The 19,723-nt window shown below is 48.8% G+C and overlaps 1 protein-coding gene across 4 annotated transcripts in view; it reads left to right on the forward strand.

The window, feature by feature from the left end:
* TENM2 (teneurin transmembrane protein 2) overlaps positions 1-19,723 on the forward strand; it is an 888,605-nt gene that overhangs the window by 860,473 nt on the left and 8,409 nt on the right. For all 4 annotated transcript variants that reach the window (XM_012655757.1, XM_012655758.1, XM_012655759.1 and 1 more), the window contains 2 exons: positions 11,319-11,615; positions 13,057-14,671. In XM_012655757.1, coding sequence (XP_012511211.1) covers positions 11,319-11,615; positions 13,057-14,671 — 1,912 coding nt within the window. The remainder of the gene's footprint in view (positions 1-11,318; positions 11,616-13,056; positions 14,672-19,723) is intronic.

The following is a 19,723-nucleotide window of genomic DNA, read 5'->3' on the forward strand; positions in this document are numbered from 1 at the left end:
GGGAAGGCACGAAACCACGGAACAAGGCAGAGTTTAACAAATGCTGTGGAATCCCTGAGAGTAGAAAGCCCAGCATAGGCAAAACTTGGGTCACAACTTTTGCCATGTGACTGGATTGAAATCCAGCCAGCCCAGGTGACCTCCCCGCAGAGCCAGGCCCCTCCGTATTAAGATTCTGCCTCTGTCTGGCTGGAGTCTTCCTCCACCTTAGGTTATCAGCAGTCTCCCATGTTTGCCTTCCTCTGCTGGTATCTGCAAAGTTGCAAGCTGCAGTATCTTCTTAAAGACAAAAATGGAATGAGATTAGCAGCTAAATCCTTAATGACTGGATTTCAGGGCTGTGTAATTGATTTTTGATACGCTACACTGTAGAAGTTGATTATAAGTAGTAATCGTGCCTTTTCTCTGATAAATCAGTTATGCATTTTGACTAAGTTTTCCAAATAAAGATAAATGTGGCCCTAAAATAAAATGGCTATAATCCCAAACTCTGAATATTAAAAATCTTAATAATGGTACTTGTGGTAATTAGCAGAAGTTAGGCACGCAAGTCTTATAACTGAAATTCTGCCAGGGTTAGATTTGCTGGCATCATGTTTATGCAAATCAAAACACAGCTTTATCTATCAACACCTCAACATTTAATTGTCTGGTGTTAGTTCCTGTAACAACAATCACATATCCATTTAGCTCTCTTAAATGAAAATCACTATGAGATTATAACAGGTTGAGTGGACTGAAAATGTAATTTGAAAATGAGGGAGAAAGCCTGGAATTTATTTGCATCTCATTTATTTTAATTCAGTTCATAAACTGTTTAGTGAATGAAATAAAAGCAACTCCTGGAAATTGCAGGGGAGCAGTTGGAAGAAGGTGTAAGGGAAAGGTTGGGTGTGATGCGGATGAAGGGAACTGGGGGGTGGCCTTCCCCTCAGATGTTTCACGAGCCCACGGCAGGGAGTTTACCCAAAGCGAAGATACCTTGTTGGCCCCCAAAGGGCAAAGGCCAACAGAGATCTCGGCCAACGACACCTGGGCCCTTCCCTCCCTGCCTCCCATCTTGCCATGGCTTCACACTCCTGTCGAATGGGGCCGTGAAAGTCCTCATTCGTTCACAAGATGTTTACTAAGGGCCAAGTGTATGTCCAGTGCCGTGCAATGAGTAGGCCAGAGACAGAGAAAGGAAACTGAGTCCGCGCCACCAAGGATCTCACAGTCTCGTGGAGAACACGATGCATGCAACGTGGTGGGAGCTATCCTAGGGGCCAGTACCCCAAGGAAAGAGACACTTAGTTGTGCCAGTCAGCGGAGGACAGGCTGTGGCCAGGTAGCAAATTGACCCGGAAACCTCCGGGACTTAACACATCGCGGCACAAGTGCATCAGCGGCTCTTCTCGGTGACAACTCGCTCCAGGGGCCGTCTCGTGATGCTGCCCGCTTAGGCACACGGCCTCTGCAGTCGCCGCAGAAGGGGGAGAGAGCCCGGGTGGTTGGCGAGGGCGTGGCGAGCAGGCCTGGGCACGGCAGGCCTCACCTCCACCCACCCTGGTGAAACACCGTCAGGGGACCGCAACTGGATGGCAAGGAAACCTGGAAACGCTGTCTTTTCTGAACGCCTGAGAAGAGGAAGGCGAAAGAGGACTCTTGGCGAACACACAGCAGAGTCTCTGCCACCCTGATCAGGTCTCGGGGTTGACGAGGGATCAGGAGGGACCTCCCAGAAGAGCTGGAGCCAGTTCTGAAGAGCAGTAGGAATTAGCCAGGCGGAAGATTCAGGAAAAAGGTGATCGGACCGAGAGTGTCCCCTGTGAGAAGTCCAAAAACGCCAGAGAGGAGAAGACATTTCAGAAAACTGTAACTGGATATGGCTGGAGAGGAGGTGCGTGTGCTGTAGCTCGGGGCAGGACAGAGCGCGTGGCCAGGAACAGCACGCGGAGGGAAGCGCCAGGCCGGCTGGCGTTTGTCCTGAGGGCGGCGGGGAGCTCCGCCCGGCCTCGTTGGAAGAGCGATGTGCCGGGGTGAGCAGCGTTGGGGAGATCTCTCCGCTTCCTCAGGTACAGAGGAAGACAGATTGGAAGGGGACAAGCTAGGGGGAGAGGAACGGCGAGGGCGTTGCGTTGATCCAAACAAGAAACCTAGTCGCTAACAGTGAAGAGAGGAAGAAGGGGGAGAGAGAGATGGGAGAGATTCAGCACATGCGGTCAAGGGGAGTGGGCAGCTAGCAGGGTTCTGCGCCATGCTGACCTCCTGAGGAGCCTCGCCCGTGGTCACAGAGACTGGAAGGCTGGGTGGCCCTCCGCACTCTGCGGGCTGTGAGAGGAGAGAAGCAGAGGGCTGGAATCCAAGACAGAGATGCGAGATTCTGGTGGCCCCAACTCTGCCTCTTAGAATGGGAAGAAACTGAATGAAGATTCGGATACAACCATTTAACCAGCACCGTGAAATCATCACTCCCACGGACAGCAGGGAATTTGGGGAGAATCTATGGGGCAGCAACTGAGGGGCCATGCATTGGAGCGAATGGCCTGGCCTTTCCCAGGGACCAGGAAGCTCTGGGGACTCCGGCCAGTCAAGGGGTATGAGGGGCCCAGGGCTCCGAGCACCCATGGAGCTCAGAGAAGACCAAACATCTCAGGGAGGCCGCCATGATAGAACAGGGCCCAGTGAAACCGCAGCCCACCTGGGTACCCTTCGTCCCACAAGCCTCCAGTCAGGGACATCTCTTAGCGGAGGAAAGTGTCAGTGGCTCTTCCTCACAGGCTGGGGAACTGTAAGGCGGCAGGTGGATGGGCCAGGACCACACCCTCCCGCCAAAAGCTTTGTAATGGAATGTCAGTCTCTTCCTCCCTGCCAAACTCAGCCAGGAAGATTTTCATTGTGCCCCCCAAGGCCTTCTCAAGGAATCGCCTTCGAAAGGGACTTTTCTGCTCCTCCCCTCCCAGCCTCCACTCCTTTCTCTACTCTCTCTGGCCTTTCAAAGACACGTGAAGGATACGGCGTCTGTAAGCTCCCTGAGCACAGGGACTGTCTCACCGCTGTATCCCTGGTGACAAGTGCCACGTGTCAGACAGCAGGTGACAAAGGAAGATGTAACTGTGCTTTCTTTGGGCTCCTCCTTGAAGGTGCTCAGTGTGTAAATTCTCCCCCACCAAGGCAGGTGTAAGTTCACACATCGCCCTGTGTCTGACCAGAATCTTTCCACTGCAAAGGACAGCAAGTGCACTCAAATTAGCTTCATGAAAAAGGGCACGCACTGTCTCCCCCAGCGGGCTGCCACAAGAGAGGAGCTGGCCTCAGACTCCAGGATGGCCATCAGAGGGACTGTCTCTCTCTGTTTCTCTCCTTCTCACGGTCCCCTCCCACCCCATAGCACTGTTGCTCTTGCCAAGTGGCCTGATTTCCTCCTGCAGTAGACTAATGTCTTCTTCACCTTGCGGGGCTGGGCAGACTGGGCCAAAGTTGACTCCAGGCTTACATCATCTCAGTTTAGTGAACTCGGGGGAAAGAGGAAGGGATTCCCCCGGCACTTCTATTTTTTTTAAAAAATAGATCTCACGGAAGAACAATTAGCCTGGCAGAGGTGGGTTCACATCCCCGGGCCAGGCACTGGTCAGAGAGACGGGGATCTGAGATCAGCCAGGTGCAGGTCGCATGGCACGCCTGTGTCCTGTGATGGACATCTCAGTAAAACCACCTAGTCAGGGAAACCTTAGAGAAAGGAGGTGCTGCACCCACAGAGGAAGGGATACTAGGTTAAAACACAAACACTCCAGATGCTGCCTCCTCCATCCTCCAAAGCCTAATTACAAAGCAAACTGCTGGCCCCGAGGACCTGTCAGTGCAATATTTCCCCCCACCCGAGAAGCCTTTGTTTCCTAAGCTGTTGGAAGACAGAACTGAAATTGACCCCTTCTATGAAGATTTAAAACTTCTGTTCTTTCCTAAAATGGGTTTTGTGCACAACTCTCTTTGAAAAGGAAGGCATCTCACCACCCTCTAGGATATTTCTTCCTGATTATGATTTGCATAGAGATTGCAAAAGCAAGAAACAGCTACCTGTGTAGGTAGCAGAACAAAAGAAAAATTGCTTCCAAGATAATCTTCCATCGTGATATTGGTATTAGTGTTATTAGTATTCCAAGAAGAGGTGGGAATTAGTAATTTTGTTTTGGTTTCTATATAATTAATATGACATTGCAATTACACGTTGGCATGTGTTACTTTTACTTTTGTGGCAAATCACAGTGACACAGGAGAGAGGTGGGGGCCTGACGTGCACGTGTGTGTAAACACACACACGTGAACTCAATTCTGCAGAGTCCACTCAGACAGATCTGTTGGCGCACACAAGTCATCATCAAAGTCTAGATCTTATCAGCTTCTTCCTGGCACAGTACATTCATTCTTCACCTGACTAGTATTTTATTTTTCAAACACCTACTATGTTCTCGACACTACACTAGGCACTCGGTGTGCACTGGTGAACAAAACGTACAAGAGATTCAACCTTACATTGTAAGCCGCACTTGTGTAGACAGAACAACTTGCGATAAATTTAATATAAGCTTAAATAACACGTAATTAGAAGGGCAAGCCTGTGCAAACACATTAAATAATGTATTCCCAAACAAACATTACTTTTGCATGATTTCTGTTTTGGATGGTGAGGTGGAAAAGTGGAAAACCCCTAACAGAGCTTACGCCTTAGCAAGGGGAAACACATAATAGCTAAATGTACAAATAATATCAAGAAATTGTGATGGGTGCTGTGAAGGAAAATACAGGGTGAGGATAACAAGGAATATATGATTTAGGTTAAGGCCACTCTGAGAATATGACAATTGAGCTGAAAACTGAATGAAAAGTAGGCAGCAATTTTCTAGGCTTGGGGTGGAAAGAAAGCCTTCTATGCTAGAGCAGCAGCATGTGCAAAGGCCCTGAGGCAGAAGAGATTGTTGCCTGTATCCTGAACAGAACGAGAGGAGTAAACTAGCTGAGGGTGAGGTTGAGGGCGTGGAGCCCTCTTGGCACTGGAAAGGGTCATAGAAATACAGGAGTCTTCGCAGATTTACCCACCGCTGCATGCGGAGGAGCACTCCTCGGACCCTCCTCCTTGGCCACTAGGAAACACACAACATACCTGACCTCTGGAAGTTCAGGCCAAAGGATAACAAGTGCAGCCCCTTCAGATCATCTGGGCTGAGTCTCCACCATACCAGACACCTCCGTTCTCTGCCATCCCCTTACCAAGGGACCATCTACCTCCACCGGAATCCTCCCAGCACCGCCTGCAAACAGAAGTCCGCCACCTGAGCAGGCCCTTGCCCAACAGGCTTTCACTCACTGACCTCTTTGCCTGGAGTATTCTTCCTGACTTTTCTCCAACCCTCACCTGTCCAAGTCTCACTCATACTTTGAGCCCCCACTGAGACAGCACTTTCTCTGGGAAACCGTCCTTGCCAATCCTGGTTCCGTGTCCCTCCTTCATTCTCACGGTTCCTTCCCTATGTTTACTGTCGTAACCGCACTAATTTTTTTTCTTTCAATAGATCTAGGGGCTACAAGTATTTTTTGTTACATGGATGAATTGTGTAACACTGAAATCCGGGCTTTTACTATACCCGTCACCAGAATGGTATACGCTGTACCCAATAGGTCACACCAATGTTTTTAGTTGTTGGCTCACCTGTCTTTATCCTCCTCTGGCCTGCAAGTTCCACTAGGGCAGGGGCCATAACTGTCTTGCTCTATCTTAAGTGCCAATCACAGTAACAAGCACATAGTAGGTGCTCAGTAAATACTGAATGAATGAATGGGATTTCAAGTTGATGTCATGAAAATCCACTCCCTCCCACTTCTGTCTATTAATTCCAGGTCCCGGGAGCCTTCCAGAATGACTCTAATTGCTGTTTGGAATGAAGCCTTTCAGAGATTTGGAGATCACAGATGTCCTAGTCATATTTTCTATTCTCGGTTTTCCATGTTAGAGCTGTAGATCATCAGAGTTGGCAGGATTCTCGTACCCAGTCTAATTCCACCTCCTTATTCACAAATGTTCATTGAGCACCAAGCACTTTCCAAAACAATAAGGACACTAAGAAAAATAAGATAAAGTCCCTACCCACCGGGAGCTCACAGGCCATTACAGATGAGGAAACTGAGGCAGGAATGGTAAAGGTATAGCTTTGGAATGACAAAGCTAATCAGTGTCAAAACTGCAACTCAGATTCGGGTCTTTCCACCTTTCCACCTTACCTCCATCCAAAACAGACAGTCATCCAAAAATAATGTTTGCTTGGGGAATGCATTATTTAATGTATTTGCAGAGGCTTACCCTTCTAATGATGCATTATTTAAGCTAATATTAAATTTATAGCAAGTTGTTTTGTCTGCACAAGCACTGATCCCAATGTAGCATTGAGTCTTCTTGTACGGGAGCTGGGGAGAGCTGATTTTTAAATCCCAGAGGACTGACCCAGAAAGGAAATGAAGATGTCATCTAGGCCAGGTTTTTCCTCTGGGGAGGTATTAATAAATAACCAAACTCTCCGAGGCGGGCACTTCTGCTTTTATTTTATATTTTTTTATTAGAAGTAAACGGATAGAGAAAGAGCATTTCTGCTTTTAAACATCACCAGACATGAAGAATCTCACGACCTCCCTCCATAATCATTTTTAGGTTTCCCGTACTCGAAGCCGAATGGGCAAAGGGTTCTTCTGCATATCTAACTGAAATCTCTCCTGCTGCGTTACAATTCCATTTCCTGGAGGGGATCCGGCCCTGTGTAATTTCCTCCCTCGTGTTTCGCAAATCACCAGCTCCCCTCATCGCCCAAGTTAGAGTCACCGGTTATAGGCCCAGCAGGGCCATTTTGACGATGGCGTTTCCTTTTCTCCGGGTTTTTTACGAGCCTCCTCGTGACAGGCGTATGCTTGGTGAGATCAAAACATTCTGGGGGAGAATTCCACAGGGGAAACTACCTCCCAAAGTCTGCCCTCTGCAAAAATAAAAAATCATGCTAAATAGCTGAGTTTTATTAACTGGGGAAGCCAGGCTGAGGAAAATGCCCGATAATTAAAAATAATGGTTTCCTTACAAACACAAAATTGTATTAATTTAAAAATTGGTTTCTCTATCACTGAATTCCTACCGAGCCGACTGGGAAGGGAATTGTGCTGATCCTGGCGGTGAAAATAATTCAAAATAACTTTTATGTTCTCCAGGAAGCCTCAAGGTTAATTTAAATATTGCTAGACGGGTAATTTAATTTGGAATAAGAAAACAGTGTGGCTAAATGAAAGCTCCTACACCCTCCAAACCGGGGGGTAGGTGCCCACGAAGGGCCGAGCTTGCCTGTTGGACCCTCCGGCAACTCCCACCCCACAGCCCAAGGTACCTCCTCTCTATAAATGGCACCCTCCTAATTAAAGATGTTTGATTAGATTACAGACCTGGCCTGAACTCCTTGGCTCAAACTTCCAGTGAATTTATCAGATTTAATTATTAGAAGATTTGGGCATTTTAGTAGAAATTTCACATTTCAGGAGTTAACTCAAACCAGTGCTATCACAACAATCCCATTCCCAGGGACTTGGTAAATTTGCGAGTAAAAACCCAGCACAAATTATCCACGGCTAATGGTCAGCACCTGTTATTACTTCTTTATGGTTGGTGCACCTGGGTCGGGGGCCAGAGGCCTCGTGAGCCTTCAGTAATAGCAGCGCACCCAGATGGTGGCAGCCAGAGGCTGGGGACGCCTCTTCTTTGCTTGCCAGTGTTTAGTTCTTTCTGTAACCTTGGCACCCTCACACACTAATATAGCTGTTATAATGATAGTCATGATCACACATGGGATTTACATGTTGGCCTTTGTTATATATACACGCATATGTACATATATGCACCCATGTGGTTATATATGTGATTCACCTGTTGGTAAATATATATTTTGGTTGTATATGTTGAAGGAACTGAAGATAGGGCCTTATATCACACGGATGGTATTTTAACCAAGACTACACATCGGAATCACCTGGGGAGCTTTTAAAGGCAACAAGCCCGCCTATTCCCGGAGGGGCTGGTTCGGCAGGTGCGGAGGCAGCTCAGCAGCGAGATGTCCCAGGTGGTTCAGGATTGCACGCTTGGTGGAGAGACCCTGGTCCAACCCCCCGGCCCTAGAGGCGGCACAGCCTGGGGGTGAAGACAGCGAGCTCTGGGCTGGGATCCGCTCTGCCCTTTACCCTTCGTGTAACCTTGAGCAGGTCATTTTAACCTGTCTGCACCTCGTGTGTAAAGTGGGGATGGTAGCAGGGCTCACCTGAGAGTGTTGTTGTGTCATTGAGACAAAACAAAGGCTGACGACAACACCAAGCCGGCTCAGGACACGTTGCTGTTGCTGTCATTGTTCATCCTCGTATACCAGAGCAGGCACCAAACCTGGTATCAGGGAGATTTAATGGTCAATAATTAATAAATGCACCGGGGCCTCTATGATATGAGCAAAGAGAAGCAAAAAGGAAAAAAACGGAAGGAGGGGGAGGAGGGAAGGAGGGAGGATAGGAGAATGCGAGGGAACGGGGAGTAAGCAGGCGTGGTGGGAAGCGTGGGGACCCTGAAAATCCTTCCTTATTGTTGCCACGTCCTTCATTCCACCTAATAAAATGTCAGAGAGATCTCGAACTGAAATTCTAAAACACGTAAGTTTGAGAATCTTGGTGGCCGCCTGCAGATGTCCCAAATGAAGCAACCCAACAGGGCCGAGCTTCTGTTTCCAGAGGACGTGATCTTTCCAATCCTTTCTGTGCTTTGCTCTGAAAATGATGACTAATCCCCAGTGATCCAGCATTAACTTTTGAACCTGTTTAAAAAATAATCCTACCACTCACCCTTTGCTTCTTGGCTTTTCCTCCCAATGGCTGCAAGTTTCTTGATATGAATCTTCCACTTGAAGTTGGGTTTCCTTATAATCCCAAGAACACAGCACCTCTATTCCTATCTCTGTGCTTTGATGCATTTTCTGTACTAATTGTTCTATCACAATTGTTCCGTCCTCTTCTCTCTGGAATGACTCTATGGAAACAGCAGTGCTTTGGGGAATCTGGTAGTCCTGGGTTCAAATCCCACCTCTGCCACTCGTCTTGCTATGTGACCCCTCTGAGCTCAATTGCCCTTGTGTAAAATAATTTCTACCTATGTCACGAGAATTAAAATGGGATCAGGTATATAAAGTACCTAGCATAGTATCTGTCAAAGTATCAGAGGCTTGTATCCATTTAGATTAGATTCAACTGCTTATAACAGAGATAAGAAATAACAAGGACTTAAACAGGATATAGGCTTATTATTTTCTTATGACCCCAAAGGAGCCTAGAGGAAAGCAATCTGTGACTGTATGGATAAATAGGGAAGATACCTAGGTCAAAGGGATCTAGACTCTTTTTCTGTGGTTGAGCCATCATCCTAGAGGTTTCCATCCTTAGAGTCACCTCATGTTCACAGGGTGAGTGCTGGAGCTCCAGCCATCATGTACACATCCCACCTAGAAAAAGGAGGAAAGCGGGATGAACAAAAGGTTGCCTACCTCTCACCTGAGTCAGCTTCCTTTAAGGATATTTCCCAGAAGACCCAGCCAACAACTGCCACTTACATCTTGGCCTCCCCTATCTCCAAAGGAGGCTGCAAAATATAGTTCTTTACCTGGACACCAAGCAGTCCCTGAGAATGCAGGTGTCTGTGGTATTAGAATTATTCCTGGGCTCCCCGCAAAAGCTGCAACATGGAGGCCTCAGGGGCTATGGAAAATGCTTCCTAGTTCTTCAGCAGCTGACACATTTCAGAGCGTTGCGTGAATGTACAACACCGGAAGCAGTAAAGCTAATTCAATGTATAAGAGGTTAATCGGTTGAAGTCTGAATCAGACTTAAGTTCCAGACCAAGCCTACTACTCCATTGTTGTGTGACCTTGAGCAAGTTATGTAACTTCCCTGTTTCAAGCTATTTCCTCATTTGTCAAATGATCTTTCTGAGCATCAACTCAAATTACGGATGCGAAGTGCCTAATACAATGCCGGTATGTAGTAGTTTCAGCCTATGTTAAAGTTACCATTACCATCATCGTCGTCATTATTCGTCCTCTAGTGCTGTTAAATTATTAGGTTAAAAGGAAGAGATAAAGGCATCTCTGGAGTCTCTTCCTCCCGCCTGTTTACATCTTCCCCTGCCTTCAGCAGCGCCCCCAGGGACGTCTGGATGTGCAGTCAATTATGTTGTTAGAGTCTGGGCCGAGTCTGCCTCCTTCCATCCACTTTCGGCCGTCCAGCCAGGGCTGGCTGAGTCTCGGGAGTCCCTGTCTCTTGCCCCGAACCAGAGTCTAGTCTTCCAGCTCTGCCTTCTGGGACAGGCTTTCTTCTCTGATCAGATCAACTTCTAAATAAATATTGAATTATGTCTGATGTGCTCCACTATTCCTTTGAAATCTCAATCAATCGGTTCTGCCCTTTGTTGGAACTCCCCCAGCCCTGCTGAGGTCTCCCCACGATGGCTTGCATTCTTGAAAGTGGCAAGATCTTTCTCTAGATTTTAGAAGTAAAGTTCACATAGAAATGAGCCTTCATAGTCCCAGATCTTTGTGAAATAGTGGATTTCTAAGCTCTGCTCTCCACCATTCTAGGTACCTTCGCTTGAGATTTCACACGAAATCATGGCAGCTGTTCCTAAAGATCATTAGCTTCTCAGCTGATGATGTGCCAAAAAAGGGTGATAAGGGTGCAGATATACAAATTCTCTCTCCCCAAGAGTGGCCAGGCAGGGCAGTCAAACCCCCAGGGTCCAGGACGATTGTATATGGCTGTATAATTTGTGCACTACACAATTTTTCACCATTCACACTTTCTACATTGTGATGGCACCCTTTGTAATTGTGCAGTGCACAGCCTACCTAACTGCCCACAGCAGCCTAATGGATCATCTCCAACCATCAGCAGCCTCATTTCTGTATTCTAACACACCATATAAATATTACCTTTTTTTTTATTTCAGCATATTACAGGGGTACAAATGTTTAGGTTACATATATTGCCTTTGCCCCACCTGAGTCAGAGCTTCAGGAGTGTCCATTTCCCAAAATATTACCTTTTTCTATGTGTGCCATGATATTAAGGAGTTCAGAAAGCTCTACTCTAAATCACTTCGGGGTTATTTCTTTTTCTTCCTCCAATGCATGTTTATTTCCTGGCCATGCCAGCCATGCCCTCCACAGAAGCTTGAGCCGGCATGCCTGGGTGGTATCTTTCAAACCAAGCCCATTATGTTTTCCTAGGTCCATGGAAGAAATCTCTTGTCCATCGACTATGACCGGAATATTCGGACAGAAAAGATCTATGATGATCACCGGAAGTTCACCCTGAGGATAATTTATGACCAGGTGGGCCGCCCCTTCCTCTGGCTCCCCAGCAGTGGGTTGGCGGCCGTCAATGTCTCTTACTTCTTCAACGGGCGCCTGGCTGGCCTGCAGCGCGGGGCCATGAGCGAGAGGACAGACATTGACAAGCAAGGCCGGATCGTGTCCCGCATGTTCGCTGACGGGAAGGTGTGGAGCTACTCCTACCTTGACAAGGTGCGTGAACATGCTGCCCTGTCAGCTCCCTGCTATCCCCGCCGCTCTGTGTAGACCGGCCCGAGCCACTTTGCCATAAGACATTTTAACATCTTTACTCCGACTCTGCGAGGGCTCCCCCCGTGCTCCTACCCGCACTGGGAGGAAGAAAATCTGAAGGGAAATGTTATTCATAGCTCAGCACTATTACCATTAAGAAGGAGAAAAAAAGTGCTAGACACTCAGTAATGGCAAAAAGGACGGATTGTCTGATTTTATGCCAGAAAAAGAAAAAAGTGCTGTTGAAGCGGACAGAATCATCCCACTGGCAGCGCGGCTAATCATTACTTAGGAATTGGAATGCAGTGATTCATTTCTGCCTTGCCCTAAATTAAGCCATCAGGATAGGGAATTTTGCCTAAAACTCAAGCACACAGAGCAACACCCCCCTACTTGGCCTATTGGCTGAAACAGCCAACAGATTCTCTCTACATAATTCCCTATGTCTGAAAGTGCCAAAATCAGGTCTGTGTGCTGGAGAAAGGTCAGGGTGGAAGGGCAGTTAAAAAAGAAAAAATACAAGGTCCCTTTGGGCACACGTCCAGACTTTTGAAGGCTGCCCTGGTCATCTAGTCATTAGACGGGTACTTGGTCAGCCTGGGCCTCTCACCTGCCCTGCCCTCCGCACAGACTCCTTCCTCCCTTCCTCACCCACTCACCACAGCAGGAGCTTGCAGAGGAGCTGTTTCCCTTCCGCAAGAACACTGAATCCTGAATACTGCTCTCATAATGCCGTAAAATACTGGAATCTTTCAAACCAAGTCCATTATGTTGGGTTGACCAGGGGAGGCGGGAATCTCCCACTTGGCTCTAGTGGAGGCCGTTTGTTTCTTTCCAAAGAATCAGTGATTCTGGGTTATTCATCTTTGTGGCAGCTTTGAATGGAGGATGTGCTTTCTCTGTAGATATAGTCAGGATGGCAAAAAACATAGTATGTGTGTCACACCTCTCCCCTGCCGGGCCAGTGGCAGTCATTTGTACCCAGTTGCAGGACTCCTTGTTATTGAGCCCGGAGGCAAACTCCATGCCTCTCACATCAGCCCTCCAAGCCCTTGATACCCACAGCATGGCCCTAGCAACATTAGCATCGCCCAGGAGCTTGTTACAGATGCAGATGCTCAGACCCTGCCCCAAACCTACTGAATCAGACGCTGCCTGTTTATAAGAGCCCTGGGTATTTTGAAGCACATTAAAGTTTGGGAAGCTGTGGTCCAGGCAACCACTGTGATCCATCAGAATTGGCAGGCCCGGTGAAATAAATCTATTTAATCGCTAGTCTAATCTTCCCATCCTTCGGGGCTTTTGAATTGACATTTGGTGGAATGGAATAAATTCTGTCCATCTGAGCGCTTGGTCCTTAAGAGCCAACTCATGCGTTCCCCTCCCCCTTTCCTTTCTGCAGTCCATGGTGCTCCTGCTCCAGAGCCAGCGTCAGTATATATTTGAGTACGACTCCTCCGACCGTCTCCATGCCGTCACCATGCCCAGCGTCGCGCGGCACAGCATGTCCACACACACCTCCATCGGCTACATCCGCAACATCTACAATCCACCTGAAAGCAATGCCTCAGTCATCTTCGACTACAGTGACGACGGCCGCATCCTGAAGACGTCCTTTTTGGGCACCGGGCGCCAGGTGTTCTACAAGTATGGGAAACTCTCCAAGTTATCGGAGATCGTCTACGACAGTACCGCTGTCACCTTCGGGTATGATGAGACCACGGGTGTTTTGAAGATGGTCAACCTCCAAAGCGGGGGCTTCTCCTGCACCATCAGGTACCGCAAGATCGGCCCCCTCGTGGACAAGCAGATCTACAGGTTCTCCGAGGAAGGCATGGTCAACGCCAGGTTCGACTACACCTATCACGACAACAGCTTCCGGATCGCAAGCATCAAGCCCGTCATAAGCGAGACCCCCCTTCCCGTTGACCTCTACCGCTATGACGAGATTTCCGGCAAGGTGGAGCACTTTGGCAAGTTCGGAGTCATCTATTACGACATCAACCAGATCATCACCACTGCCGTGATGACCCTCAGCAAACACTTTGACACCCACGGGCGGATCAAGGAAGTCCAGTACGAGATGTTCCGGTCCCTGATGTACTGGATGACGGTGCAGTACGACAGCATGGGCAGGGTGATCAAGAGGGAGCTGAAGCTGGGGCCCTACGCCAACACCACAAAGTACACGTATGACTACGACGGCGACGGCCAGCTCCAGAGTGTGGCCGTCAACGACCGCCCGACCTGGCGCTACAGCTATGACCTCAACGGGAACCTCCACTTACTGAACCCAGGCAATAACGTGCGCCTTATGCCCTTGCGCTACGACCTCCGGGATCGGATAACCAGGCTCGGTGATGTGCAGTACAAAATCGATGACGATGGCTATCTGTGCCAGCGTGGGTCTGACATCTTCGAATACAACTCCAAGGGTCTCCTCACGAGGGCCTACAACAAGGCCAGCGGGTGGAGCGTGCAGTACCGCTACGATGGCGTGGGACGGCGGGCTTCCTACAAGACCAACCTGGGCCACCACCTGCAGTACTTCTACTCTGACCTGCACAACCCGACTCGCATCACCCACGTCTACAATCACTCCAACTCGGAGATTACCTCACTGTACTATGACCTCCAGGGCCACCTCTTTGCCATGGAGAGCAGCAGCGGGGAGGAATACTATGTCGCCTCGGACAACACAGGGACTCCTCTGGCCGTGTTTAGCATCAACGGTCTCATGATCAAACAGCTGCAGTACACGGCCTATGGGGAGATTTACTTTGACTCCAACCCTGACTTCCAGATGGTCATTGGCTTCCACGGGGGGCTCTACGACCCTCTGACCAAGCTGGTCCACTTCACCCAGCGTGACTATGACGTGCTGGCGGGACGGTGGACCTCTCCAGACTACACCATGTGGAAAAACGTGGGCAAGGAGCCGGCCCCCTTTAACCTGTATATGTTCAAGAGCAACAATCCTCTCAGCAATGAGCTGGATTTGAAGAATTACGTGACAGGTGAGGACTTGGCTGCCACTCCTGGGCGGTGGCTCCCTGGGGGGTGGTTGTCCTGGCAGACTGTGGGGAACTTGGAAGGAAGGGCTGACATCTGATGGCAGGAGAATCCCAGGGAGCTGCAAAGCCCAGGCAGTGCAGCTGGCAGCGGTGCAGTGTCTAGGAAGGTGAGGGGCGTCAGTACAGAGCAGCCACCAGGGCCGTTTGAAGACATCCTGACCACTTTCAAGTCCATTCAGCTGAAGTAACGCTGTAATAGCCCTTCCTACCCCAGCAGAGCAGAGCAGCCTAAGAAGTCCCGAAAACGGGGCTCTGGTGTCAGAAATACCTGGTTCAAATTCTTTCTCTTCTATTTATAAGCCAAAGGACCTTGGGCTAGTTGTCCAATCTCTCTAAACTGTAGTTTCCTTCTCTGTGAAAAGGCACTGATAAAACCATCCCATAGAGCGACTGTGAGAAGTAAATGAACTTATGTAGGTGAAGTCCAATGCCTGGCAGGTAGAGCGTGGATGCCCATGAAGCGGTATCTGCACGTGTTACTGTCACTGCCAGTGGAGCCATGAGCTAGCATAGGTACTGAAATGACTGTGACCCAGTTTTTTACCTACAGAGGCTCCCTGGTGAGAGACGGATACAAATACCCAATGATAATACAAAGCAGAATTAAGTCTGCTACCACATAGGTGTCTGCACAGTTATTTATAGAGTGGCACCCCAGAGCCATGCTAGATTCTGGGGATTCAGTGGTGAACAAGGCCACACCCTTCTCTCAAGGGTGTGTGTGTGTGTGTGTGTGTGTGTGTGTGTGTGTGTGTGTGTAGATTAATTCAGATTTGCAAGATTCGACACAATACAGAAGGGCCCTTGTCAAACTGGACATGGAAGTTTAATGGGATCTTGGTTGACCGAAGGGGGCTCAAGCCCGAAGGAGGCTATGAGCAAAAGCCAGAGGATGAGGGACTTTGGAGAGGGGCATAAGAGGAGGGGCCAAGGAGGGCAGATGGTCTACTTCCCCATGATAAGTGAGAAATTGGTGAAATGAGGGTCCCTGTCCATCCAACCATCCATTCACCCATTTAACAAATATTTATGGAGTATCTAACACGTACTAAATACTGGGGATTCTTGCAATGGGAAGCAAGGTTCTTGCAATGGGAAGCAAGATTTTCTGTGTCCTCAGGAAAGTAAGCAAGGAAATTAGGACAGATAGATGATAGATTATAGACGATAGGTAGATTGAGCCAGAGTGACCAGACCCCAAAGGGCCAACTTTCAGCAAGCAGACCAGGGCCATCTCACCTGTCTATGCATTGTATAGAGGAGCAATAATGGGGACCCCAAGACCAAAGACCCCCAAGTTCCAGAAATCTCACAGCTCTTGGCCATAGGCCAGCCACAGAGACATCAACACAGATGACCAAGGGTCACTTGTTCTTCCTGCAAGGCAGGAGAGGAGGCAGCAGCTACCTGGAGCACAGTGCTGCCCTCAATGTGCCATGCTGCAGAAATCAATAGGCAACCCTGGCCAAGGGTGGTGGCTCACACCTGTAATCCTAGCACTTTGGGAGGCCGAGATGGGAGGGTTGCTCAAGGCCAGGAGTTTGAGGTTGCTGTGAGCTAGCCTGACGCCATGGTACTCTAGTCCAGGCAACAGAGCAAGACTCTGTCTAAAAAAAAAATAAATAAATAGGCAACCTTAAAGATCAACTTGTGGCTATGGGATGCTTCATTAAAGAGCTCCAGATCTTTTGAAGTTGAACCCAGCATCCCCACACAGAAGCAGCTGCTACCTTTCCAGCCCAGGAGCTATGGCCACGTTAATGAGGCTACCATCTGTAAACCCTCCTCTCCTCCCCACTGCGTTTCCTCAGGAGGCCCTGCCAGGGCTTCCTCGCTTACCCCATGGTTTAGCGTGACTTTTGTCCCAGTTCACTGCAATTTCAAATTGAAGTACATCTCAGAAAAGCACACCCACACATATAGTATCAGGTAATGATAAGTGAACTAAAGATAAGTAAGATAGGATATGGGCTTATAGAGGGGTGGGAAGTGCCTCCTTTATTTAAGGTGTTCAGGAAGGCCTGTCTGAACAGGTGGCCCTGGGGGATGGAGAGGAGACAGCGTGAATGGGAGGCAGACCATGCCTCCCTTAGCCATAGGAGGGACTCCTGCTCCACGCAGAATGTCCTTCCCAGAGCCTGGCTTGGCACTGGTTACCTTAGGAATGAGTCAGCCAGAGGCAAATAAAGAGAAACCTGCAGAGTGGGCTGAACAGACACCTACCTCTGCCAAGGCCCAAGCAAAGTCATTCACAAGGCACCATCAACCTCACTGAGCCCTCGGCAGCTACCTTCCTGGTTCCCAAGGCAAAATATATATATGTGTATGTATGTACATATTCATACAGGGTTTTCTGAATAGCAAGGTGGCTTTCCTTCTTACAGCGCTTCATGGAGACTCTACAAATGGGAATCAAATCAAGTTGAACTACGTCCAACAAAATTGAATGTAGAAACCATTAGAAAGAGTCTTCCATGAAGGGTGGTGTCAGAGAAGCGGCATGCATGGGTGGATGTCTGCAGTCCCAGCGGAGGGCAGGGGGCCCAGGGAGAGAAGGGGCCAAACCAGGCACCACCCACGCCCGCTGCCTGTTCAGCACGAGGTGACCCTCGGGGAGTGGAGCAGAGAACACCGATTCATTCTCCACTGTTCACATGTTGGCTCATCTGTAAACCCCATCTAAATTAGTCTTAATTTGCCACTTAGGAGACTAGCAGAGTGGCTGAACTTGCTGCTCACAATTTAAGCAGAAGAGGTAATTAAGATGTAGTCAAGGGGAACGCAAAGAACAGAACCTTCTCTCTGCAGTATCCAAAAGAAGCAAAAGAATGGAGGCTGTTTGGAAACAGAGCCCTCTGAATGCAAGTGGCAGGTCCTGACGCGGGAGCAAGTTCTGTTTCTACCCAAGAATGCGGAGACAAAGGAAAGCAGCGCGGGGTACCAACTGGTCAGGCGCAGAGACACCTGGGCAGGGCTGCCTGGAGGGAGCAAGAGGTGGCTCCTTCCCCACCCAGGGCTCCAGAGCAGCACCGTTCTCAACAGTTATTTTTTAAGATAATATATTGATAATTGATACATCTGTGGTGAGAAGATATGAGAGGAAAGGGTGTAAGAGAAAGACCAGGAAACAGGCTCCCTCCCAACAACCTGCAGCACTCTGGACCTTTCCAATTTTAGCATCCCAGGAAACGCCTCGGTCTTAAACACACTGTGACCTATGCCCAGGCCCGGACTCTGCCCTGTCCTCAGGCCAGTTCCCTCTGGTGTGAGAACCTGGGTTCATCTCAAAACACCGATCCTGGCCTTGCTAGTGTCTTGCTGTGTGACTTGGACAAACGTCTTAACCTTTCTGAGCCGTAGTTTCTTCATCTGCAAAATGGTGATAATAGTAGTGCTCACCTCGTGAGGCTGTGAAAATTAAATGATCACGACGTGTAAAGTGCCTAGCACAGAATGAAGGCTAATAAATGCGTTCGTTATGTATAAGCAGCTATGGACTCAGAGATAGGAAGTTTATAGATGAAGAGTGAAAAGGGAATTCCTGGGGAATGTAGGGAGGGGTCTCCAGATTCACCTTGGAATAGTTTCAGACTCTGCTCTGAGTGGCTTTGCTTTAGCAAACCGGAAACCCCAGGCAAAATTTGAGATAAGTGAACCTCCTAGATGTAGCCTGTGATGACCCGTGTTTTTCCCCCGTCTCTTCCTCCTGGCGGGTCTCTGGGCTTACAAACCCCGGGCACACTTAGCTTGAAGTCTGATTTCATGGAGTTTAATTTCTCTAAGTGAGGAGGAAGGCACCACCTCCTCCTCGCATTATCCTCTTCTCATATTTACACTTCACGCCCGAAGATGCTGTGCTTTCAGAGGGAGACGCTGGCGGAGATAATCACACGCTGTGAAGAACGTGAGAAAAGGGAGTAATGAGCTATTAGGCGGGGGCCTTCGCCAGCTCCTGCCTAAAGGACTCCCTCTGACAGATCCTGTGGGGAGCCTGTCACCCCGTGATACCAATTATTCCAAAAGGAGGTGGGGGCAGGGGGTGGTCCCAGAAGTGCCTTCTGCAGAATGGAGGAGGGGTCCAGCCACTTGAGTCGACATTCCAGAAGAGGTTGAGGCTCAGGAACCAAACTGTGTTAGAAACTTTAAAGAAGAGGAGGGGTTGGGCGCGGTGGCTCACACCTGTAATCCTAGCACTCTGGGAGGCCTGAGGCGGGTGGATCGCTCAAGGTCAGGAGTTCGAGATCAGCCTGAGCAAGAGCGAGACCCCGTCTCTACTAAAAAATAGAAAGAAATTAGCTGGACAACTAAAAATATATAGAAAAATTTAGCCAAGCATGGTGGCGCATGTCTGTAGTCCCAGCTACACAGGAGGCTGAGGCAGGAGGATCACTTGAGCCCAGGAATTTGAGGTTGCTGTGAACTAGGCTGACACCACGGCAGTCACTCTAGCCCGGGCAACAGAGCGAGACTCTGTCTCAAAAAAAAACAAAAGAGGAAGAAGGAGAGGAAGAGGAAGAACAAGGATGAGGACAGAGCTATCACTGCTCATGGGAGCGGCCATTAAAATTCTGGTTCTCACAGGCAGGGGCGGGGGTGTGGGGCGGTTCTTCATGTCACCTTTGCCTTTCCACAAGAGGATCCTGAGCTAGAGAGAGATTCCGCAGGGAAAAGATGGTGACGGAGGATCTTCTGAGGACAGGGATTTCCCTTGCTTTCCTGGGCGTGGCCCACATGTCCCACATACCCCTCGCAAAAGACGGAATTGGTTCACGTGTATGCACATGAAGTATTAAATAACACGGAAACACAGATGGGGCAAGTTAGTCCCTTTTCAATGCTCTCTTAATTCTTCCAATTCGGTCAAGGAGAAAGTCTCCACTTGATGCTGGTGTGTGTTTCACACCTCATTAACACTTCTATCTCCCTTTTCAACAGAGAGAACAGGTCTAAGTCTCCCTCAGTAGCAGGAAACAAAATCCTGCTCTAATTTAATTG

The sequence above is a fragment of the Propithecus coquereli genome, unplaced genomic scaffold (assembly GCF_000956105.1).
Source record: "Propithecus coquereli isolate 6110/MARCELLA unplaced genomic scaffold, Pcoq_1.0 Scaffold483, whole genome shotgun sequence".
Classification (NCBI taxonomy): domain Eukaryota; kingdom Metazoa; phylum Chordata; class Mammalia; order Primates; family Indriidae; genus Propithecus; species Propithecus coquereli.